Source organism: Rhodotorula toruloides (genome assembly GCF_000320785.1).
Source record: "Rhodotorula toruloides NP11 unplaced genomic scaffold Scaffold18, whole genome shotgun sequence".
Taxonomy (NCBI): domain Eukaryota; kingdom Fungi; phylum Basidiomycota; class Microbotryomycetes; order Sporidiobolales; family Sporidiobolaceae; genus Rhodotorula; species Rhodotorula toruloides.
The window spans coordinates 175,358-196,866 of record NW_015622978.1 but is presented as its reverse complement, the minus strand read 5'-3'; the positions used below and the strand labels follow the sequence as shown (position 1 = coordinate 196,866).

Below are 21,509 nucleotides of genomic sequence, written 5' to 3'. Positions count from 1 at the left end.
AATCTGACAAGAACTGCGCACGCAGAACGACTCCTTTCCAGCGAGCCAACTCCTTCTACGACTGCTTCCTCCGCGTCGTGATGTACCCTGCCCACGCCTGAGAGAACCTGGGCAATTACCGATTGTCAGTCGGAACGAGGGACAAGCAGACCGACGACTGAACGCACTCGATGACCGAAGAGACCAGTCCCGACCAGCTCTTGACCGACTCGGACGCCGTCTCAAGGTCCAGCGCATCATACACTACAACAGCGACAGTCAGCGTGAGAAGCCTGCCTGGAGGGACCAGCTGAAGCCGCAGACTCACGCGCAAATATCGCCTCAGCGGTCAATCGCAACCTGTCCCATCTCAGCTGGCCCATCTCGCCGCGCAGGACCCGCATCTTCCTCCGTTCCGCCCTTACACGCTCCCTCAGCCGCCGCTCCTCCCTCACTCGCTCTTCTCGCGCGGCGACCATATCCTTCACGCTCGCACTCGCCTCGCCGCCGATACCTCCGCCTTCCCAGAACTCCAGCTCTTCCAGCTTTTTCTCCGACTCGACGGCTTTCCGACGCGCTGTACGTCCGCGAGCCATCAAAGCGTTATTTTTGCGCGCGACAACCGCAAGACCGATTCCTGCGCTCGCAAGCGCCGCAAAGTCCGAGATCTTGTCGACCTGCTGTGTTCGGCGTGGCGAGAGAGGGAGAAGGCCGAAGCGGGAGAAGAGGTAGAGGTTGTCGGTTACGACGGCGAGGAGATCGAGTGAGGCTTGGGCAACGGAGGCGAGGGATTCGAGGTAAGGTCGGCGGTCTCCCGCCAGGGTTGCCTCAGATCCTGGCGAGGGTGAGGAGAGGATATCTCGAGGAGCGAGTTTGGGCAGGGTTTGGCGGACGCTCGTGATGAGGTCTTGCAAAGCGAGGAGTCGCCGGATCGCCGCGAGGGTCGAGACGAGGGCTAGGAGGCGGACATGGGCGGAGGCCGTGAAAGCATTCTTGCGCAGGTACAGAGCCAGACGCAGAGAGTACTGTAGCAGTCGCTGCGAGGCGTGAGAGGCCGTCAGCAGCGTGTTTGTCTGGTCGAAGGGGAGTGCCATGTGGGGAGCTGAGCGTACCAGTCCCGCGTCGCGTCCTTCGGTCGTCCGCAAGAAGTAGGCAGTCTGTCGTCGAGCTGAAGGCCGCCTTACGTGTACAAACTGCGCACAGGAAGTTGTTATGAGTGCGTCCTCGTCCACTCGGTCAGGTCGCGGCGATGAAGTCGAGAGGCGAGACGGCGCACCTTTGTGACGGCGGGAAGCGGTTCAGGCAGACCAGAAGGACCATTCAGAGGCTTGACGGTCACATCAGGTCCAGCAGGAGCAGCCATTGCGAGCAGGGTGAGCCGTTCTGGCCAAACCACTCCTTCGCCTTGTACGAAGCACTCCTCGCATGCTCAACCTCTCTGGGTGGCTAGACGCTCTCGCTCAGACCGACAGGAAGCCTTGCCCGAGGCGTCGACCGCTCCCGACAGCGCCCGTGCGTTCGCCTCGCGCTTCTTCACCTCGAGTCCGCTGACCCCCACCTGGCAGTGTCTGGGGCGTCCTCTGCCGTCCAGCGACCAGATAGATCGACACGCAGAACGACGAGCGAACCAAGCTCGCAAGCCGCACATCCTCGACTCATCTCTTGCCAGCGCCGTCGACACTCCGCTCGCCGAAGACCCTCCTCCTCCCGCCGAACCAACCTCTCCACCCGTCGGTTCCTCTGCTTCTGACAGCAAAAGCTTCTTCGGGTCGCTTGGAAGACGGAGCTCTGTCGGGCTGAACAAGAAGGGGCGGTATGAGCCGTTCGAGGTCCTGCGGGCCATCGAGAAGAAGGACATCATGCTCCTACACGAGGTCAAGATGTCGCAGTTCGACTTGCTCATCACGGGGACGCCGTTGCCGCTGGTCTATGCGATGCGGCTAGGCAAGAGCCACCACGACGTCGCGATCATCCTTGTCGGGGCCATGTCTCGCAAGGTCAACGACACCTCGGATGACGAGCTTGCGCTGATGCAGCCGTCTACCAAGGCGACGCTGTGAGTGGAGTTTACAGCGCTGGTCATCAGCGGGGACTGACCCGCCCTCGTGCCGCAGCCGAGCACTTCGAGCGAACCTCAAAATCGCCATTACCGCCTCGCTCTCCCTCCCGCACGACCTGGGCGACACCTCCCTCCTCTCTTCCTTCCTCCAAGTCATTGTCATGCTCGAAGGCTCGCGCTTCCTCCTCTCGTCAACCCAAACCCTCTCGCTCGCACTCCGCTCACCACGCGAATCGAAGCCAGTCGAGACGGCGCAGAAACTGATGCACAAGTGGGTCAGCCGCGAGCTGAAGGAGCGACAGGTGGCAAGTGTCGAGGAGTACATCGCGAACGGGGTCGGGGATCTTGTGCTCCTGGGACTGTGGAGTGTCGTGCAGGACCAGGTGAAGCAGGCGGAAACGATCCCGCTGTGGTTCTTTGCGCGGGACGACCGGATACAGAAGTGCGTCTCCTTCCTTGTCGGAATCTCGCTTGAAGTCTGACGAGTTGACGCCGCTCTCACCCGTTTGCAGAGCCGTCGAAGAGCGACTATCAGACCTACGACGCACCTCCCCCGCCGCCCTCTCGCGCCTCTCGCGCACCGTAAAAGCGCAACTCGACACGGCGCTCGAGATTCTCGGCCGACGCAGCTTGAACGGGCGAGAGAGGGTCGAGAAGCTGAGAAGGGCGCTCGACGGGGGCAAGAAGGTGTGAGGGCAGCCGTCGGAGCGGTTGGGTTGGAGTTGTGTGGATCGTGCCTTTCGTTGTTGTGTCTTTTACGCTGCATTGCATTCCTTTTCACCATGCAGCCTGGGCAGGGAGTGTGTCTGGAGGAGGAGCAGGACTACCTCGACAGCGGTGGGAGGAATTGGCGCTTGCTCGCGTAACCTTACAAGGACTCGTACGAAGCCGTTTCGCTGTAGCTGGACCCGCCTGGCGCGACCTTGCTGGACGACTTCTTCGAACCCTTGCTCCCCAGCGACCTCGCCAGCGACTTCTCGCACCACTCGCGCTTGACAGGCTAGGCTCGCTCTCAGGCTTTCCAGAAACACAGCAGGGCGGACAAGATGGCAGCACGCAAGCTGCAGAGTAAGTCTCGCTCTCCACCGCCTTACACACTGCGACCGCCATCCCCGCCCGACTTTCTACCTCAGCAATGGCCTGTACGGATTCAAGGACACGCACAAGGGATATGAAGAAGGTGGACAAGAGCTCACGGCGGGAAACGGACGCAGTCTGAGAGGTGGACGGCGCCTCAACAGCCACTGCTCCCCGAAATGATGATGAGGATGGCGCTGACCTCGCTCGCATTGTGGCGATTCGCTGAACAGCCGAGATTGACAAGACGCTGAAGAAGGTCTCTGAAGGCGTGCGTCCATTCCTCGAGCAATCTGGCGTGGTTAGGCAGGCTGGCTGACAAGGGGTCTCCCTCCACTTCGCTTTCGTCTTCGCATGACACAGGTCGAGGTCTTTGAAGGTGTACGCAACCTTCGCTTCGATTGAGACTGGTGGGACTGGACTGACAGCGCCGCTCGTCGTCCCGCAGATCTTCGACAAGATCCAGGCGTCCTCGAACCAGACGCAGAAGGAGAAGCTCGAGCAGGACCTGAAGACGCAGATCAAGAAGCTCCAGCGTCTGCGAGACCAGATCAAGACATGGATGACGAGCAACGACATCAAAGACAAGCAGCCGTTGATTGACAACCGGAAACTGATCGAGACGGTGCGTTTGCGCTTAGTGGCTCGTTCAGCTTTCTTGGCGAGTGAAAGAGTGCTGATACAGGCACTTCTTGTGCTTCGTAGCAAATGGAGAAGTTCAAGGCGTGCGAGAAGGAGATGAAGACCAAGGCGTTCTCGAAGGAGGGTCTTTCGGCGGCGACGAAGCTCGACCCGAAGGAGCAGCAAAAGGTCGACATGTGCCAGTGGATCCAGAACATGGTCGAGGAGCTGTCGCGGCAGGTCGAGCAGTCGGAGGCCGAGGTCGAGCAGATCCAGGGTACGAAGCAGAAGAAGAAGGACTCGGAGCGGGAACAGCGGTTGGAGGAGCTTGAAAGGCTCAATGAGCGGAGGGACTGGCACATCAACCGCCTCGAGCTGATCCTGCGGCTGCTCGAGAACGGCAACTTGTCGGTGGACGCGGTCACGAATGTGAAGGAGGACATCGCTTACTTTGTCGAGACCAACACGGTGGGTCCCTTTTGCCTCGCTCACTGCTCTGTGACGCTCGCTGACACTCGCACCCGCAGGAGGAGGACTTTGAGGAGGACGAGGGCATCTACGACGAGCTGAATCTCGAGGACGAGGAAGACCTGTTCCACATCGGCCAGGACGACCACCAATCCTCGCACGACTCGCAATCTGTCGCCGACGAGCCCGCGCCAACGGTCCCTCCAATGCCGAAGACGCCGGCGAAGGCGGAGAAGAAGCAGGAAGAGCCGGTGCAGGAGAAGACGCCTGCAAAGGCAAAGGCGGCTGTCGCGACACCGCAGAAGAAGACGAGCCTCGACGCGACCACCTCTCGACCTTCAGTCGCCCCGACACAGACTCCCTCTCGCTCCGTTTCCGGCCCGGCGGCTTCTACCCCCCAACCTCGCTCGACTCCCGCCCCGCCTCTGCCTCCAATCCGCTACGCCGCCGCCGCCGCCGCAGCGAACGCTTCCTCTCAGCCTTCAGCTGCGTCGACAGCGACCGCTTCCGCTCCTTCTCCCGCCCTCGCCGCCCCTTCGCCTCCCGCCGCCACCACCGCCTCATCTCCCGGCGCGCCAGCCGGTCCTCCGCCTGGACTGTCGGCCCCTGCGTCTTCTGCCGCGCCGGCGAGTCCAGCGGCGAAGGAGGAGCCTGCGAAGGAGCTTGCGTCGGCTTCGTCGGCGGCGCCCAGTCCCGGGTTGGCCGCGCCTGCAGCGCCCAGTCCGGCACCCAGCGGTGGATCAGCAGCCGTGGGTCACGCGACTACCACGCAGCGTAGACGCGTGCTCTTTCGGACGCGGTTTGCTGACTCGCCTCGTCTCGCGCAGCCCGCCTCGCAGCCCCCTCAGACCGCCGACTCCGCCTCTCCCGCTCCTTCCTCCTCCGATGCCCAACAACAGCCTCAGCAGTCGAAGCAGGACGCGCGGTTGCCGAGCAGTCTGGCGGATTTGGTCACGAGTTTCGAGAGTGCGAAGCAGAAGTGTGCGTTTCGAGGCGGTCCTTTCTGCGTAAGCGTGACTGTGCTGACACGACATGTTGCATACTGCGTCTTATGACTCCCGAACGACAGCCCTGCGGCGAGAACAGGACCTCGACGCGATCAACCAGGTCCTCGAGGCCGGCTTCTCCAACGTTCCTCAACCGCTCGATGCCGAGAAGTGCGTGCCACGCCAGTGTTTCCGCCGCACTGTTGACGGTTGTGTGCCCCACAGGCCCAAGTACTACGTCCCGCGCACGCCCTACGCGACTCCGACCTATTACCCTCAAGAACCCTCGTCGCAATTCGCCTCCCCCGCGTTCTTCTCGAAGCTCGATGTCGACACCCTCTTCTACATCTTCTACTTCGCCAGTGGAACGTACATGCAGTACGTTCCCCTTCGAAGTCTTCGCCACCGACCACGACTCTTGACTTGCCTTGACTTTGGGTTTGCGGCGCTCCCCGACCTCGACGCTGACTCACTCTTCACTCGCAGGTACCTCGCCGCCAAGGAGCTCGAAAAGTCGTCGTGGCGATACCACCGCCAGTACCTCACTTGGTTCCAGCGTTGCTCGGCTCCGACAACCATCACCGATACCTACGAAATAGGGGTTTACCTCTATTTCGACTATGAAGGAACGTTCCTTCATGGTCGAAAGGTATTTATGAGTCATTTCGAGCGTTTCGCTGACCTTTTCCTCCCTCTCTTCTCCTCCTCCTCCTTCCCGCCTTCCCTCTTCCCTTACACAGGCTCCTGGTGCCAGCGCAGAAAAACCAACTTTAGGTTCGATTACAAGTTTCTCGAAGTGGAGTAGGGAGAAGTCGGGAGGAGATTAGGGAAGAAGGGAAAGAGATAGGAAGGGGAATGAGGAGGAAGGGGAGGATGTAGCGCTTGTTCTGTTCTCTTCACGATGTACAGCCTCTGTTTGCACGCTTTTGAAAGACTGTTTGCTATGGCAGAGAGCACACGAGCGTGCCGGAGTCGTCGTTGACGAGGAAAGCCGGGAGGAGGAAGGGGGGGGAAGGGGAGGACGAGGTAGGGAAGGTCTTCGCACTCTATCCCGCCGCGGTCTCCGACGCTCACTAGAGAACAAGTGTAGCATTGCGCGAGCGCTTCTCTCGGCCAGCTCGCATCTTTCTCACCTCTCCGCTGCCTGAAGCGAACGAAGGAAAGGAGAGCGAGCGAAAGTACAGACTACTGTCCAAAGAAGCGCACGTAACCCTGACTAAGAGAGCCTATTCTACAGCTACAGAGGTGACCTTCATCCCAGCGTGTGCCGCCGATGCCCTTCAAGCGAGGGCGAGCTCCGAGACGGCGAGAGCAAAGGCAGTTGTGCCGAGAGCGATGCGAACGGCGTGAAGGCGGACCCACTGACCAATGAGCGAATCGGCCTGTGCGGTAGAGGCAACTGGGTGACGAACCTGGTCAGCGCCGTTAAGCAAAGAGCCGTACGAAAGCAGGACGAACCGCTCGCCTCGCGCTCCATCTTCTGCATGCGCCTGTTGAGCGGCATGATCGCGACGCCCGTGAATCCGACGATGCCGATCGTAAGGGCGGAAGCGACGCCGAGAATGGGCTGCGGGAGGAGACCGTGGAGAAACGAAGGGAAAGCAGAATCAGTCGCTCTTCTCTCGCACATCGCAGCCTCATCACAGCGCACCTTGCGGTACCTCGCCACCGTGTTGGCGGGCAGGTAGTCGACGGGGCGAGCGGCGGCGTACGAGGCGTAGGCGAGGAGGAGCGTGATAGTGGGCTGGAGCTTCGTCATGACCGCTTTGCCTTGCTCGTACAGGTTCGACCATGCGGTCTGCGTTACAAGCGAAGGTGGTCAGACTTGGGGTCTGATACCGCGTAAAGCAGGACTTGCCAGACGCTGCTGGGCGGAGAGCGAGGTCGTCGCCTTGAGAGCGGGAATGCTCAAGGCGGGCTGTTCGGTGAGACGGGTCAGCGGGTGCCCTCTTTTGACCGATACCCTCGAACGCACAATGGACAGCAAGAGTCCCGCGTTGAGGCCCAACCCGACGACCGCGATGGAACGGGCGGCGAGGAGGACTTGCGAGTCTGAGGCGGACTGCGGGCAAAGCGACGGGATCAGATAACGTCTCAAAAGCTGTGCAAGCAGTGACTAAGCTCACCATGGCGTTGTTGCGGCTGTTCGTGCCGGGTTTGATGAAGTTCGGGAGCAGAGGTGGGGAGAAGGCAGAGGGCGAGAGGAAGGCGGCGGTGGGTCAAGCGGGTCACGAGACGAGTTGAACAAGCACTAGGCAGCCTGTCGAGCTGAAAGAGCGGAGCGCGACGATGCGAGACGGAGGAGAAGAAGGGAAAGCGGGAAGCGCACGCTTCCGGCACAGGCAAGACTGGCCGGGCAGCGTCGCAAGTCGCCTGAGGACAAGATTAAAGTATTGCGCAGTGCAGTAAGCACCCTTCTAAGCCCCGCGGATCCCGCAGCCAACGCCTCACCCCGAATCTCGCCTCAGCTTCCAGCCCGTCTCGCCAGCGTCGCGCCAGCCAATTAAGTTTACCATCGCATGCATCATGACGAGCTCGGTGCGATCTTGCGCTCGAGCAGCCAGGCGTCTCGTGGTTCGATCTTGCGGTAGTAATCCTTGACCGTCTCCTGCTCGAGGTGATGCGGGCGATTCGAGACGACGAGGCGATGAGCAGTGGCAGTGGAGGGAGCAGATGAAATAGAGAGGGAAAGTGTAGTGGGGCAGAGCGAGGAATGGGCGTGTCAGCCGCAACACCACAATCAACAAGTCTAGCGAAACGCACCTTGACCTCGAAACCCCACTTCTCCCAGAACTGGCGCCCCTCCTCGTTTGCAACGTGCACATGCAGATACACGCTCGACACCCTGGGCTTGGGCGGCTCCTTCTCCTCCGCCTTCTCGTCCTTCTTGTCCGCCTCCTTCTTGCCGTTTGCCTGCGGGGGTGGGGGCGCGGCCTTTTTACCCTTTGCTGCGGGTGCCGCTGGTGCGCTGGGCTTCGAGGGAGGCGTGACGGAAGAAGGGGACGGGTGAGGCTGGGCGAGGGATTCGGCGGCAGTCGTGAGGACGTGGTGGATGAGCTTCGAGCCGAGGCCTTGGTTGCGGTAGGGTCTGAGAGAGCGCATAGGATGTCAGTGCGAGCTGACATCGTGACAAACCGTCTTCACTCCATGTCCTGCGAGAGAAGACGAGGTCGAGCGACAGGACGACCGGGAGAAACTCACGCAAGAACCCCGAGCGTCATCACGTAAAGCCTGTACGTCTTCTCCTCGTCCGCCTTGGCCTCCTTCTGCCCCTCGACAGCCTTCCCCTTGCCCGCCGCCTCGCTGAGCGTCTTCGGGACCTCCCCACCCTCCTCCTCCAAGCGACACACGATCACGCCCACGGGCAAGTCCTGGTAGAAGACAAGCTTGTTGTAGTCCTCTGGGTGTTGCGATTGGTCCAGCAGGTCGTCGTAGAATTGCGACGAGAACGAGATGGGGAACAGGACGTTGTGAAGTTTCTTCACCGTGCCGAGGTTGTTGGGCGTGCTGTGTGCGGCGATGCGCTTGGTTAGCTTTGCGTCAAGCTCTAAACGGCTGCGCAACGCTTTGCAAGGCCGTGAATACTCACATGTACCCGAGGTTGACGCGAGGCGCGACACGCAGGCGCTTGCCGTTGACGGTGATGGGCTCGACGAGCTTTGGCAGATCAGGCAGAGCAGAAAGGACAGCGGACATGGTCAGGCGAGCGAGGTCGTCGGAGGAGACGGATGTCAAGGAGGGAGCGAGGAGGAGGGCAAGGTGAGGGATGAGCGAGGAAGGCTTTCGCTGGGCTCTCGTGTGAGTTGTACAGGCTAGCGCTCGTCATACAAGCTCAAAAGCCAGTTTGCAGGAGGACGAAGGGAAGGGAGAGGAACAACGAGTGCGCCCGAACAAGGACCTCGCCTCGTGTGAGTGGGTGTGGAAACAGGGCGACGAGGATGAACCCAAGTCGACTGTTGCACGACCGGAGAAGAATCAGCACCCGCTCCGCTCAAGGGAAAGCCACTCCTCGCGCGAACTCACCGCGCACTTCTCCTCTCCACCATCCACAAGTCCTCCGCCACGCTCGCCCAGCAAGCTAGCCCTCTCCTAGACCGTTTACTCCTCCGACGTGGTGCGCGTGTAGACGAGCTGGGCGCGGTGGCGGATCACGGGCTTGATGAGGCCCTCCTTCTCGAGGTGTGCGATCGCGACGCGGGCGGGCGGGGCGGTCTCATGCAGCGGGTGACAGACAGATGAACACTGAGATGCGGCCGGAAGCGAAGTAAGCGCGGGCACAATGCTAGCACGAGACGCGGGAGAAAGAGGACGGAAGGATACAAGCGAGCAGGTTCGTAGTCGGCGCCAGAAAAGTCCGTGAATGTCGATGCAGCACAAGCAAGTGACCTGCTTGTGCTCGAGCACTTTTCTGAACCCATACGCGGCGTCTGAGAGACCAGCAAGGCGAGGCGAGCCGACACCCAGCTGAACCCTTTTCCTCCAGTCGCCTGATCTCGCGAGCCCCTCTGTCCCCCGCTGTGTCCCTCTCCTGAGCGACTTCGTCCTGACAGCTTGACATTCGGTCAGGCGTTGCGGTCGCCGTTCAAGTAGGTCGCCCGAATCGTCTCCTCATCCCGCGACGGCTGTCCTGCAAGCCCAAGAGACCTGCCTCGCAGTTGCGTCATGGCCCCGGAAGCCTCGACGCCGCCTGAGCTCCATCCCAAAGGCCCAGTCCTGCGATGTCGCAAGTCGAGGAAAGCGAAGAGTCCCGGCGTACGGCGCAAGACGCAAGGACGCTGGGATGACTAGTCCAGCGCGTGCACCACGTCTGCAACCCACGTCAGGACCCTCGAAGCTCTGCTGAACTAGCACCGCTGAGCGGAAACGGCGGGCGAGCGTGTCGAGGAGACGGGCGGGTCGGTAAGAAGAGACAAGCTGTGCGAGCGTGCGCGGGTGTGCTAGCCACGCACTCAGCTTGCAGCACGTGCGAGAGAGAAGCCAGGCGGAGTTTAAGCGATGCGAGCGGACGCGCAGGGAAGAGGCGGAGGACAAGGAGCGAAGGAGGGTCTTGGGCTCTGATCGACAGCAGCAGGGAAGCAGTCTCTCCGCTGATCGCGTCCGAGTGCATTGGGAAAGCTCAAAAGCCAGTTTGCAGGACGAACGAAGGGAAGGGAGAGAAAGGGGAGAGGAACAACGAGTGCGTCCGAACAGAGGACCTCGCCTCGTGTGAGTGCAAGTGGAAACAGGGCGACGAGGATGACCCCATGCCGACTGTCGCACAACCCGAGAAGAGTCAGCACCCGCTCCGCTCGAGGGGAAACGACTCCTCGCGCGAACTCACCGCGCACTTCTCCTCTCCACCATCCACAAGTCCCCCGCTCCAATCGGCCCGGCAAGCTAGCCTTCTCCTAGACCGTTTACTCCTCCGACGTGGTGCGCGTGTAGACAAGCTGCGCGCGGTGGCGGATCACGGGCTTGATGAGGCCCTCCTTCTCGAGGTGTGCGATCGCGACGCGGGCGAGCGAGCCGTTAATCTTCATGCGCTCGATGAGGACGGACTGCGTGGTGGGAAGGGAAGGGCGGTAGACTGGTCAGCGTCCGTAAGGCAGGCGGGAGGGAGTTGCTGCGGGGAGAAAGCCCTGGAGTCCACCACGACCACCGCTCCGATTCCCGCTTCGCTCGCCGTTGTCCTCCGCGGCCGGATCTCGTAGTGGGTGCTTGTGCTGGGGTAACCCACCTGCGAGATCATCTTGAAGGTGGGGACCTCCTTCATGATGCGGTCAAAGGTGGGCTTGTCGCAGATGACGGCGTTCTGCGCCTTGTCCTTGACCTTGCCCTTGCTCCACTTCTTCTTCTTCGCCGCAGACTTGGACTGAGCTTGAGCTCCCGCGGCCGCTTTCGCCCTGTTTTCACGAGACGAGACGAAGTCGGGAAGGAGAGCAGGGACGACGGGGCAAACGAGTCAGCGGGTTTGTCCTGCCGTTGGACGGGGTACAGACATTGCTGTCGAATCGAGTGGCGAGGAGAGCGAGGCTGTTGGAGGCGGTGCGAGAGTGTCGATGCCGGGTCGAGGGTGGTGAAGGCGAGTCGGGACCCATCAAATTCGCTCCCATGCCACCCTGCTGCCTCGCTGACGGTTCCAGCGTGTGCACAGCCTTCCAATGACCCGCACTAGACCACCACTGCGCCGCCCACAGCCGCTGCCGCCGTGTCCCGCTGCGCTCCTCCAAGTTTGCTCGTCGGTGGCCGCTCGAACTTCCAGACGCGCTGGCTCGTCGGGTGGTGTGTCGGGTAGTGTGGCGTGGTCGAGTAGAGCGTGTAGAGCAGTCTAGCGAGCAGGGCAGACTTGCATTGTGATCTGGTGGAAGGGACAGAGAGCAAAGAGAGCGAGCTCGCCTGGCTCTGGTGCACCCGCTGTCGACGCTCACAACAGCTCTTTCGCGGCTTACTCGGGTGTCTAAAGTGTACTGTAGTGCAATACAACCCCATCTGAACAGCTACGAACCAGTCCCATGGCGTTTGAGCGGGTGCAGAAGGAGTTGGCAAGGGGGCCACCTCGTCCTCGCGCTCCTCGCTCGCTGGGAGGATCGTTCCAAGACGTGAATGGACTCGTAGCGTTGCATAGTAGAATGAGAATGCACTGCAGTCCATCACAGAGGCTGCTGTCCGGATGAGGGAAGGACCCGCCATCTCGCGAGAGGCCTCTCTCCTCGACACCGCTCACTCGCAGCTTGAAAGCGAGTCTGCTAGGTTACAAGGACTGCCAGGCTACTCTTGAACGACGCCCTAGCTTCCAGCTCGACTGCGACTGCGCCCACCGCCGTCGACTCGTCCCCGCCAGCCTCCTCATCGCGACCCTCTCGTCATCTCACCCGCGACAGAGCATACGGGCCTTGTGACTGCACCAGCGTGTACTGAGACTGTCTGAAGGGACCTCCAGAGGTGCGCACGCTCGTCTCGCTGTCTCTGCGCGCCGCCATCTCGACGGGACTCACGCTTCCCCCACTTGGCGACCTGCCTCTCGTCTCGCGCTCGCAGACCCCAGAGGACTGTCTCCTGACTCCTAGTACGCTCAACGACCCGTTCTGACTGTACAGACGCCGCTGACTTGCTCTGTACGTTCCCCGCAGAACCCGCACGCTCCCCCGTTCCCTGCCTCCTTCCCATCCTCCCTTCAGCTCTCGCAACCATGTCCCTCCCCTCCAGCTACTCCGCCATCCTCTCCGACCTGAACCGCGAAGTCCTCCGCGCGCAACCCTCCGACCCCCTCCAATTCTGCGCAAACTGGTTCGCCTCGCGCCTCGAACAAGAGCGCATCTCTGCGCGCGCGACGGGCACGGGGCAGCGATCGGTCGATGAGAGTATGAGGGAGGCGACGCCCCCTCTCAACGCTGCGGGACGCGGGACGCAGGAATCGCCTGCTTCCAAGGCCGGCGGGCCGTCCAACAAGCCCAAGCCTTCGGGTCTCCCGTTCAACCAGGGCTACGCGTTCGGTACGGCCGGCAACAACAACAACAACAACGGACCTCGCGGCTCGGCTTCGGCAGGCGAACAGTCGCCCTTCTCCGAGTACCCTCCCGAAGGCGGACCCCTCGTTCGTGGAGGCGCAGGGAACGCCCCTCCCGCTGGCTCTCGCCTCTCGCAGCAGTCGAACGCGCCTCGAAACGCGGGCAAGGCTCCTGGCTCGACTACCCCTCCCGACGCCGACTCGTCCCCGTCCAACACGCAGCGCTTCAGCCGCGGCGGCGCACCTCCCGTCGGCGCTGCACTCCCTCAGCAGCAGCAGCAGTCGCAGCACCAGCGCTCGGCGAGCACGGCGCACACGGAGAGCGACGAAGAGGTCGAGGACCCGCGCGATGACCCCAACTATCACCCTGGTCGTGCGCCGGGTGGACCGTTCGGCTCGTTCGGTCAGGGTGCGGGCGCTGGGAACGGACCGTCTAGCGTGGGAAATGGCGCGGGCTCGAGTATCCCCGTCACGTACAACCTCGGCCGCCGCACGTCCGTCTCTGCCGAGTCGCTCGACCCGAACGCGGCGACCCAGTCGCTGCCGAAGACGGTCATTCCCAAGACTCCCTCGCAGCGCCAGCGCATCGAGAAGGCCATTGCCAACAACCTCTTGTTCCGCAACCTCGACGAAGACCAGTACAATGACGTCCTCAACGCCATGAAGGAAGTGACGGTCCAAGCCGGCACCGAAGTCATCGTCCAGGGCGCCGTCGGCGACTTTTTCTACGTCGTCGAGGAAGGATCGTTCGAAGTCTGGGTTCGCGCGCCTCCGACGCACTCGTACGCCGGTCCGGGCCAGTCGCTCGTCACCCAGCAAGGCGAGGAGAAGAAAGTCGCGACGTACGGACCGGGCGGGTCGTTCGGCGAACTCGCGCTCATGTACAACGCTCCGCGCGCCGCGACCGTCGTCGCCACTTCTCGCGCGACGATGTGGGCTTTGGACCGCGTCACGTTCCGCTCGATCTTGGTCGAGCACACCTCGCGCAAGCGCAAGATGTACGAGGCATTCTTGGGTGAAGTCTCGATCCTCCAGGAGTTGAACGCCAAGGAGCGCGCCAAGATTGCCGACGCCCTCGAGGAGAAGGTCTACGATGAGGGCGAGGCGGTCGTCGTCGAGGGCGAGGTCGGCAAGAACTTTTACATCATCGAGAGCGGGAAGGCCGAGGTCACCAAGCGCAAGCGCAATGCGCATGGCGGTGTCGACGAGGACGTCATCGGTGTTCTCGGAAAGGGCGACTACTTTGGCGGTGCGGTCGCGCTTTCTCCTCCTTACTCTGCCTTCACTCGCTGACCTGCTCTCGCGCGCAGAACTCGCACTCATCAACTCCGCCCCTCGCGCCGCCACCGTCCGCGCCAAGCCGGGCGAAGGCCGCCTTCGCGTCGCCACTCTCGGCGAGAAAGCCTTCACGCGCCTCCTCGGCCCGATCATCGACATCCTCGCCCGCAAGGCCGAGAGGTCGTACGGACCTGGTGCGGCTGTCAACGCGACGGGCGCGGGTGGGGTGGGACAGGACAAGAGGGAGAGCTTTGGGCAGGGATTTGAGGGGTCGAGGAGGGGGATCTCGGTTGGCGGTGGAGACGCCTGAACAGCCCGCTTCTGATTCTCTAGCATCCTGGTTCTCAACACTCCGTTATACCTCACTCATCCAGTCTCTTTGCCTCGAAACCTTTCTGCATCTCTTGCACTCCCCTCCGCCCTCGTACGCTCACTCCTCATTTCTTGTGTCTCCTTCTCGTCTCTTCCGCAATCCAAACAACTTGTATCAGTCCTCCTTCATCCCTCTCTTGAAGCCTAAGCCTCTCGGAACGAAACGATGCTTGCAAACCCCAAATGCGCTCCTCTCACGCGAGTTCTACCACTCCTTGGCCAACTTGAACGTCCACTCGAAATCGACATACACGTTCTTGTCGTCGTCGATCACGCGCGACCGGACTGTGTACGAGCCGGAACGAGCGAGCATCCCTGAGGGCGCTTCTTCGGTTACGAAGCGCTTGGTAACGGGCTCGGGCGAGGGGCCGTACGAGCCGATCATCGACTCGAGCTTGTCGACTGTGCGCGTACAATTTCGACATGTATGACCGTCTTGCGTTTGGGGCGCAGAGAGCTGAACATGGAGGACTCGAAACGCACCCGTCATGCCTGCTCGCTTCGCCGCTTGGATGTACTTCAGGCCCGAGACGAGGTTGTTGACTCGGAACTTGATCTCGACGCTGTACTCGGCGCCTTCCTGGGAGCCGCAAAGGCGTGTCAGCTGAAGAAAGGAGGAGGGAAGGAGGGAAAGAAGGCGAACCTTGATCGTCACGGCTGCGAACGAGGCGAAGTCTTCTCAGCTTGGGCTCCACGGCCAGAGCAAATGGTGAAGGTGGACTCACGCTCCTTCTTGAGCGACTTGAGCTTGTCAGCCTGCGTCAAGTCAAGTTCGATAGGCGTAGGTCGAGAAGGCGAGTGGAGCGAGAGGCTGAGGACTTGGACGCTTGGTCCCGCTAGCTCGTGAGGTCAGCAGGGTCGCTCTCATCGAGAGGGAGGAAGGGACGCACCGGAAGGAGCTGCTGATGCGCCGCCTGCACCGATTCCCAGCGAGGCCTTCCACCGCGCAAGACTCTCGTCCTCGGCGTCCAGCTGCAAGACCACGATTGTCAGCTCATCTGCGCGTTCGTTCGCGCCAGACAACGAGGCCAGGGGCGCATATCGCCGTCAGCGGGCTCGAGCACCGCCCCGCCACGACTTTACTCGAGAGCGAACGAACAACGCACGGTCGCATACTCCTCGAGCGTCTTTGCCTGTCCGACCTTGTACCCGGCAGTCTCAGTCGGCAAGAGGTCGCTGTTCACGCAGGCAAGAGGGTGTGAGTGAGCGGTGAGGCCCGTGTGAAGCGATGAGGATGTGGGGGTTGGAGAAGCGTACTCGTCGTTGACGGAGGAAGGCTCGGGGGCGTGGCCGCTGCGTGTGGAGTGTTAGCTCGAGTGGAAGTTGCTGAGCCGGATGGAGCTGCTCACGACATTGCGCGAGGAGTGTGAGGAGGAGAAGGTTGGCCGACGACAACGGCGTGGCTGGCAAGGCGCTGAAGTGTAGTCCAGCCACTGCAGGGCTCATTGTCAGTGCTTACAGTGAATTATCAGACTGCCCGCTTTGCTTCGAGGTGAGCGGGCGATTTTCTCGAGTCGACTTCCTCAACTTGCTCAGACTGCTCGCTTGACTGGCCAGTAAATCTCGATACACATTCATACTGCACCTCAGCCACTCAGGCAGGCAGCCACGCGGTTGTTCGGTGTCGACCAGGCTCCTTGTTCCTCCTCGGCAACTCTTTCGCTCTCCCACTTCACTCGCACGACGCTGAGCACGATGCGGGTGCACACAGCGATCCTGGCAGCCTGCTGGGCAGTCGCAGCAGTCGCACAGTCCAGTGCGTCCACCTTCCTGCAGTCTCCCGTTCTCACCCCCGCAATACCCGCTGTCGGACGACTCGCAACGACTCGCTCGCAGCGGTGGAACGATGCGAGAGGCGGGAACAGAGCGAGATGAGGACTGACAGCATTTTCCGCGCGCTCGCTCCCCCCGCAGACGACGGCAGCAACCTCGAAACCTTCCCCTCCATCATCACGCCCTCGTCCACCTCGCTCCCTAACACCCCCTTCAACCCCTCTACATTCCTGAGCGCCCCCGGTCCCGCCATCCCTCCCTCCCTCTCCTCCTCACCCACGAATGCCTCCGCTTCCTCCTCCTTGCCAGCCCGGACAACCCTCATCTCGGCTCAACCACGCCCTTCGAACGCTTCCTCTTCGTCGCAGATGACTGCTGCACCGAACGCATCGGTCAGTGAGAGCGTAGTCACGAGCACGGTGGACGGGAGCGTCGCGACTGTTACCATCACGAGTTCGGCGAAGCCTTCGTCCGGAGCGAGCAGGCGGATAGCGCGAGTCGGCGTGGTGGAAGGAGCGCTGGGGGCGGGAGTGGCTGTGGCATTGGGTGTTGTAGGCGGGGTGCTGCTTGTCTGAGGCGGACGAACGAAAGGAGGACTTGTCTATCTGTGCGTTCCGCTTTCTGAGAACGCTTCTCCTCGTACCATGAAAGGCTGACGGTCTCGCTTGCAGTATCTATCTGTGTATCCCTCTCATCTTTGATCTCTTCTCGTCACGCCATCTTACGTCCCGTCTCGTCGATACCCGTCGCGCTGCAACCTCGACACGCTCGTCTAACCTTCGCATCTTTTCCATCGCCTCGCCCGCTTCCCAAGGGAGAGTCTCAACTCTGTCAGACCTGCTCCGCTCTCCTTTCGATGCGCCGAGGGGAACGACAAACCCTATGCAGATTGCGGTAAACCCTTCGAAATGAAAAAGACAACCGTCGGACGGAAAAACAGGTACAGCTACAGCGAAGAAGGGACAAGCGACTCCCCTACACGCAAACGAGTTCGAGAACGCTGAGGGCGAATGCAGAGCCGGCTAGGAAGGCGGTGCCGAGTTGCAGGCGGGAGGTTTGCAGGATGAGCGAGTCGGCTGCGCGACTTGCGAGTCAGCGCGTTTGTCGGGGGTGAAGGACAATCAGTGCACGTACTGTCGACCGCTTCCTTCCTCAACAACTCCCTCTCGTCCCCTCCAATCTCCTCCTCAAGCGCATTATCCTCCTCATCGCTCTCCTCCCCATCCCTCTCCCCCGCGCCCAACCGAACCTTCTCCTCCCATTCCCTCGTTGGACTCGCACCCCTCCATCCCCTCCTTCCCAACGCCCTCTCCTCCGACCCGTTCACACCCAGCAAGATCAGCCGCCTCTCCTCGGCTTTGAGCGACTCGATGCGAGGGGTTAGGAGGCCGAATGTGTAGGGGCGGATGGCGAGAGTTAGGATGGTGCAGAGGGCGTAGAGGGTCTGTCGTTCACGAGATCTCGTTAGCTTGTGACGAGGGGAGGGAGCAGGAAGGGCGACGGGACGTACTCGACGGTTCTGGCTTACGAGACTCGGGATCAAATCCAACCATTCGACAATGTTGCCGCTCAAGTTCGGCGTGTCATCACCAGGCGGCAGAGACTGGGCGAGTAAAGCGCAAAGGGCGAGCGAGCCTGTCAAGATGGGCAGGAGGGAAGAGGCGAGCGAGGTCGTGTCGGCGTGAAGGCGGGACCAAACGTGCTGCGAGTCCGAGTGTTTCAGCAGAAGCTCTGCCGGTCCGCCAGAACGGAAAAGACGAGGAGCGAGCGAAGGTGCAAACTCACCAAACGAGAGCGGGGAGTGAGCGAAGGAGTCGAAAACAGTGCAGGGACAGCCAGGATGGGCTGCGAGACGCTCGGGATTCGTCAGTGCAGCCCTCAGGAGTATACGAGCGAGCCCACGCACCCCGCTGAGCAGCACACCGGTCACTACGCCCCCGAGAACAGCTGAGATGAACCTGAGGAGCGAGAGGAGCGAGTCGTCGTCTTGGGACTGCTGGGAGGCCGGCCGTTAGCATTAAGTGGTGCAGCGCAAGGTAGAGTATGCGCACCATGCTGCCCAGCTCGCTTCGAGTGATGGTGGACGAGGAAGAGGGAACGAAAGGAGTTGCGCGTGAAGGTACTGAGGGTCGAGGTTGAGCCGCTTTGCTGGGTTGTAGGGCTCGCTGATACTCTCGTACAGACAGCAAACAGAATGTGTTCGAACAAGCTCGACGCAATCCAAGTTGCAAGAACAGGCGACCCATCGAAAGCGGAGCAAGTTTACGAACGGGGCGGAGGGGGTGGACAAGGTGTGTGTAGAACGGTGAGGCGTTGTGGGTTTTGTAGAGGGGAGAGCATAGACCGACAGATGGGAAGGAAGGCCATTAGCGAGGGTGGAGAGAGAGGAGGAAGGGGCGTTCTGGAATGGTTTTCTCTATGGGTTGAGTAGGGGGGCGTTGTGAGGAAAGAACCGTGTAAAGAGGAAAGCGAAAACGAAGAACCGTCTTGAGTTTTTTTGTCGTGGGTTTTCGAGGTTTGGAAGAGAGCCTTGAGGGCACAGACTTGAAGAGGAGGAAGGCGAAAACTGAACGGGGGTGGAGAGGGGTGAGAGGGGGGTAGCCAGGCCGAGCGTGTCGAGGCGGAGTCGCAAAGGACGTTATGAGCGGGCGAAGGCGAAGAAGAGAGACGGAAGTCGAAGGCCGACCGAACACGAACCGAATCGCTGGTCGTCCCCGCTCTCCACGCCTCCCGCACCTCCCCACGCACCGCTGGTAACGCCGAAAAAGGGGATAACGACTACTGCTCTGTGCTCTGGACGCTGACTGGGGATGGGATGTTGTCGAGGGAGAGCCGAGGGCAGACTCAGCAAATGGCACGCTGCCAAGTCTCCTGCCCGAACGACCTCGACCTGGCCGCCGCGAGATCAACAGGCGGGAAGAGCGAGTAGCCGCTCAACTCTGCCGTGCCGCGACAGGCGCGCGCGCGGTGTTGCTGCGCTGCGTGCGTCAAGAGCGACGGCGAGTCCGGCGCGGGAGGGGCAGCGACGGACGAAGCGAGGCTCGAGACGGCGCGCGTGAAGGCGGCGCGACGACGACCGTCTTGGCGGTGGCGGTGGGCGTCAAAGTGGAGCGGCGACTCGAGCGGGCCGCTCGCGTCGAGGTTGACGTCGACGAGGCACGACGCGCCAGAGTTGACGGGCGTCTGGGGCATCGCGAGCTCGGCCGAGGCGACGGTCGCGAGGGACGAGAGCGACGAGGTCGACGATCCGCTGGCGGTGAGCGCGGGCGAGGGCGGCATCGAGACGGGCATGGACTTGGCGTTCTCGAGCTGGGCGGCGCGGACGAGGCGTTCGAGCGCGTCCTGGACGACGAGCCGGTCACCGAGGTCGCCCTTGCCGAAGCGGAAGCGGTCGACGACGACGGCGAGCCAGGCGAGCCACTTGTCCTCGCGGATCGAGACGTCAAAGCCGAGGGCGGCGAGGATGTGAGCCTCGAGGGCGTTGACGTCGGCGATCGGGATGGCCGAGGCGGCGGCCCACGAGCCGGCGCGGTACGAGTTGTCCTGGAGGACCTTGTTGGCGAGCATGAGCGTGCCGAGGACGATCTTGAACGGCGCGGCCTTGAATGAGGTCGTCTGCGCGTCCTGGCCCGGCTCGGCAGGCGTCGGCGGGATGATCTTGCCGACGGGGATCTGCGAGACGAGGTAGAGCGCGAGGACAATGTCTTCGGGCGTGACGAGCGTCGCCGCGAGGATCTGCTTGACGAATTGGCGGAACGGCGCAGACGGCTCGGCAGGGAAAGCCTGCACCGCTGCGCGCGAGGGGCGCGGCGCGGCAGCACCAAAGCCGAGGTCGGCGAGGCGCTGCTGGCGGGCCGCAAGCTCGGCGGGCGTCTCGAAGCCAGACGGCGTGCCGGGCATCGAGCCTTCGCCCGAGACCCTGCGCGCACGGCGGTGCTCGCCAATGACGCCGAACTGCTCGGCGCCGGCACTGCGACGGGGAGCGTTGCGGGCGGCCTGGCCAATGACGCCGGCGTCGACGGCGGCTCCCGACGTCTCGAGGGCGTAGAGGTAGCCTTGACGGACGGCTTCCCAGACCATCTCGGTCGCGAGGTCGGCGAGAGGGACGGCCGAGCGCTCGACGGGAGGCGGAGGCGGGACGATCGACGTGTTCGAGATCAAGTCGTAGGTGACCGGCTGGGCGGGCTGCTCGTCCATGACGACATCGACGTTGCGGTTGTGCTCGTACTCGTCTGCGCGGGTGATCGCGCGGTTGTCAGCGCTCTGGGCGAGCCTGTCAAGGAGGTACCCGAGGTGCTGCTCACTCTCGAGCTGCTGCTGCTGCTGCGGTGCCGTCGCGCGCTGGGCCTGGGCCGCCTCGTACTGGACCGGAGGCGGGAGGGTAAAGTGCTGCGACGGGGCGTGCGTCGGGGTTGCGAACGCAAAGCGGCTGCGGGTCGCCTGCTGAGCCTGCGGGACGTAGTACGCCTGCTGCTGCTGCTGCTGCTGCGGGGCGGGGACGGCGTAGCCTGCAGTGGCGTAGCGAGCGGCGGCGTACGCGTGCTGGTGGTGCTGTTGCTGCTGGGCGACTTGCGACAACATGGCCGGGTGGTGCTGGAGATGGTGGTGAGGCGCGAGACTCGGGTGGACGTAGCCTGCGCCAACACTGGTGCCGTAGTAGTAGCCTTGCGGTTGCTGCTGCTGCTGCTGGGCGGCCATCGTCCAGGAGGTGGCGGAGTGAGGGTGGATGGACCCGTCGAAGGACGACGGGTAGGCGAAGGGGACGCTCATGCGGTTTGGTACGGGCGGCTGAGAAACGTTCGCTTCTCGGCAACCCAGGAGTGTGCTCGTGGTACTGAGCACTTTTGTCGAATCGGGGATCGTGCGGTTCGAGAGGGTCTGGCGGCGACGAGGTGGAGAAGCCGGCAGGAGGGGGGAGGGTGTTCTGGCGGGTATGGGAGAACTTGGGGGAAACGGTGCCGAGAACGGGGTGTGTACGGAGAGACGTCTACTGCTGCTTGACCGGGAACGGAGACGGGGATGGGGATGCTGTGGGCGAGGACGAGCGTGAGTTCGGACTGGACTCGCTCGCGGCGGGGCGACGGCGTGACTCACTGTGCGATGAACAGGCCGAGGACAGCTAAGCCCTGTCTGAACTGACGCGAAGGAGGAGGAGGAGGGGAGTTGGCGATGAACCGGGTCTCGTTCTGCTTCGAGGCGGAGTCAGTGCATGCGCCTCGGCTGGACTGCGACGTCGGGGACTCGCCTGCTTGAACTCGTTTTCCCTGTAGAAACACGCTATAGACTGTCACGGAAGCCGATCTGCACTCAAGCTGGGCGTGCGAGCGAGCCGAGTCAGCACTTCACACGTTCGAGCTTGCGGGTGAGCAACGCACCGATCTGGCGTGGTGTCGAGTCTGTAGGCGCCGCC

At 62.1% G+C, this 21,509-nt stretch overlaps 11 protein-coding genes across 11 annotated transcripts; 4 read left to right on the top strand and 7 right to left on the bottom strand.

The window, feature by feature from the left end:
* Window positions 1-55: 55 nt before the first annotated feature.
* Window positions 56-1,342, bottom strand: RHTO_02408 (uncharacterized protein; the record flags this gene model as incomplete). The annotated part of the gene is made up of 5 exons (XM_016416083.1): window positions 56-107; window positions 168-243; window positions 308-1,016; window positions 1,092-1,172; window positions 1,256-1,342. 5 exons carry the CDS (start codon window positions 1,340-1,342, stop codon window positions 56-58), a joined length of 1,005 nt encoding a protein of 334 aa, XP_016271911.1.
* A 62-nt stretch (window positions 1,343-1,404) lies between these two features.
* Window positions 1,405-2,731, top strand: RHTO_02407 (uncharacterized protein; the record flags this gene model as incomplete). Its single annotated transcript, XM_016416082.1, has 4 exons — window positions 1,405-1,491; window positions 1,545-2,035; window positions 2,094-2,480; window positions 2,551-2,731. 4 exons carry the CDS (start codon window positions 1,405-1,407, stop codon window positions 2,729-2,731), a joined length of 1,146 nt encoding a protein of 381 aa, XP_016271910.1.
* Window positions 2,732-3,084: 353 nt separating this feature from the next.
* Window positions 3,085-5,964, top strand: RHTO_02406 (CCR4-NOT transcription complex subunit 3; the record flags this gene model as incomplete). Its single annotated transcript, XM_016416081.1, has 11 exons — window positions 3,085-3,106; window positions 3,349-3,386; window positions 3,479-3,496; window positions 3,564-3,740; window positions 3,821-4,204; window positions 4,264-4,953; window positions 5,032-5,185; window positions 5,274-5,361; window positions 5,416-5,568; window positions 5,677-5,820; window positions 5,931-5,964. 11 exons carry the CDS (start codon window positions 3,085-3,087, stop codon window positions 5,962-5,964), a joined length of 1,902 nt encoding a protein of 633 aa, XP_016271909.1.
* A 506-nt stretch (window positions 5,965-6,470) lies between these two features.
* On the bottom strand, window positions 6,471-7,319 carry RHTO_02405 (protein of unknown function DUF1772; the record flags this gene model as incomplete). Its single annotated transcript, XM_016416080.1, has 6 exons — window positions 6,471-6,589; window positions 6,649-6,757; window positions 6,842-6,988; window positions 7,049-7,108; window positions 7,166-7,252; window positions 7,317-7,319. 6 exons carry the CDS (start codon window positions 7,317-7,319, stop codon window positions 6,471-6,473), a joined length of 525 nt encoding a protein of 174 aa, XP_016271908.1.
* Window positions 7,320-7,714: 395 nt separating this feature from the next.
* Window positions 7,715-8,886, bottom strand: RHTO_02404 (N-acetyltransferase NAT13; the record flags this gene model as incomplete). Its single annotated transcript, XM_016416079.1, has 4 exons — window positions 7,715-7,798; window positions 7,954-8,278; window positions 8,392-8,697; window positions 8,780-8,886. The coding sequence occupies 4 exons, from the start codon at window positions 8,884-8,886 to the stop codon at window positions 7,715-7,717; spliced, it is 822 nt and encodes a 273-aa protein (XP_016271907.1).
* Window positions 8,887-10,586: 1,700 nt separating this feature from the next.
* On the bottom strand, window positions 10,587-11,170 carry RHTO_02403 (40S ribosomal protein s25; the record flags this gene model as incomplete). The annotated part of the gene is made up of 3 exons (XM_016416078.1): window positions 10,587-10,727; window positions 10,907-11,072; window positions 11,169-11,170. Coding segments are annotated over 3 exons (309 nt in total).
* A 1,188-nt stretch (window positions 11,171-12,358) lies between these two features.
* On the top strand, window positions 12,359-14,264 carry RHTO_02402 (cAMP-dependent protein kinase regulatory subunit; the record flags this gene model as incomplete). The annotated part of the gene is made up of 2 exons (XM_016416077.1): window positions 12,359-13,925; window positions 13,987-14,264. 2 exons carry the CDS (start codon window positions 12,359-12,361, stop codon window positions 14,262-14,264), a joined length of 1,845 nt encoding a protein of 614 aa, XP_016271905.1.
* Window positions 14,265-14,531: 267 nt separating this feature from the next.
* On the bottom strand, window positions 14,532-15,680 carry RHTO_02401 (Rho GDP-dissociation inhibitor; the record flags this gene model as incomplete). The annotated part of the gene is made up of 8 exons (XM_016416076.1): window positions 14,532-14,728; window positions 14,810-14,906; window positions 14,970-14,983; window positions 15,052-15,162; window positions 15,217-15,298; window positions 15,433-15,502; window positions 15,584-15,619; window positions 15,676-15,680. 8 exons carry the CDS (start codon window positions 15,678-15,680, stop codon window positions 14,532-14,534), a joined length of 612 nt encoding a protein of 203 aa, XP_016271904.1.
* A 341-nt stretch (window positions 15,681-16,021) lies between these two features.
* Window positions 16,022-16,674, top strand: RHTO_02400 (uncharacterized protein; the record flags this gene model as incomplete). Its single annotated transcript, XM_016416075.1, has 2 exons — window positions 16,022-16,082; window positions 16,241-16,674. 2 exons carry the CDS (start codon window positions 16,022-16,024, stop codon window positions 16,672-16,674), a joined length of 495 nt encoding a protein of 164 aa, XP_016271903.1.
* A 400-nt stretch (window positions 16,675-17,074) lies between these two features.
* Window positions 17,075-18,153, bottom strand: RHTO_02399 (protein of unknown function DUF1772; the record flags this gene model as incomplete). The annotated part of the gene is made up of 6 exons (XM_016416074.1): window positions 17,075-17,175; window positions 17,234-17,543; window positions 17,610-17,801; window positions 17,885-17,944; window positions 18,006-18,092; window positions 18,151-18,153. The coding sequence occupies 6 exons, from the start codon at window positions 18,151-18,153 to the stop codon at window positions 17,075-17,077; spliced, it is 753 nt and encodes a 250-aa protein (XP_016271902.1).
* A 790-nt stretch (window positions 18,154-18,943) lies between these two features.
* Window positions 18,944-20,869, bottom strand: RHTO_02398 (Cyclin PHO80-like family protein; the record flags this gene model as incomplete). Its single annotated transcript, XM_016416073.1, has 1 exon — window positions 18,944-20,869. One exon carries the CDS (start codon window positions 20,867-20,869, stop codon window positions 18,944-18,946), a length of 1,926 nt encoding a protein of 641 aa, XP_016271901.1.
* Between the last annotated feature and the right edge of the window lie 640 nt (window positions 20,870-21,509).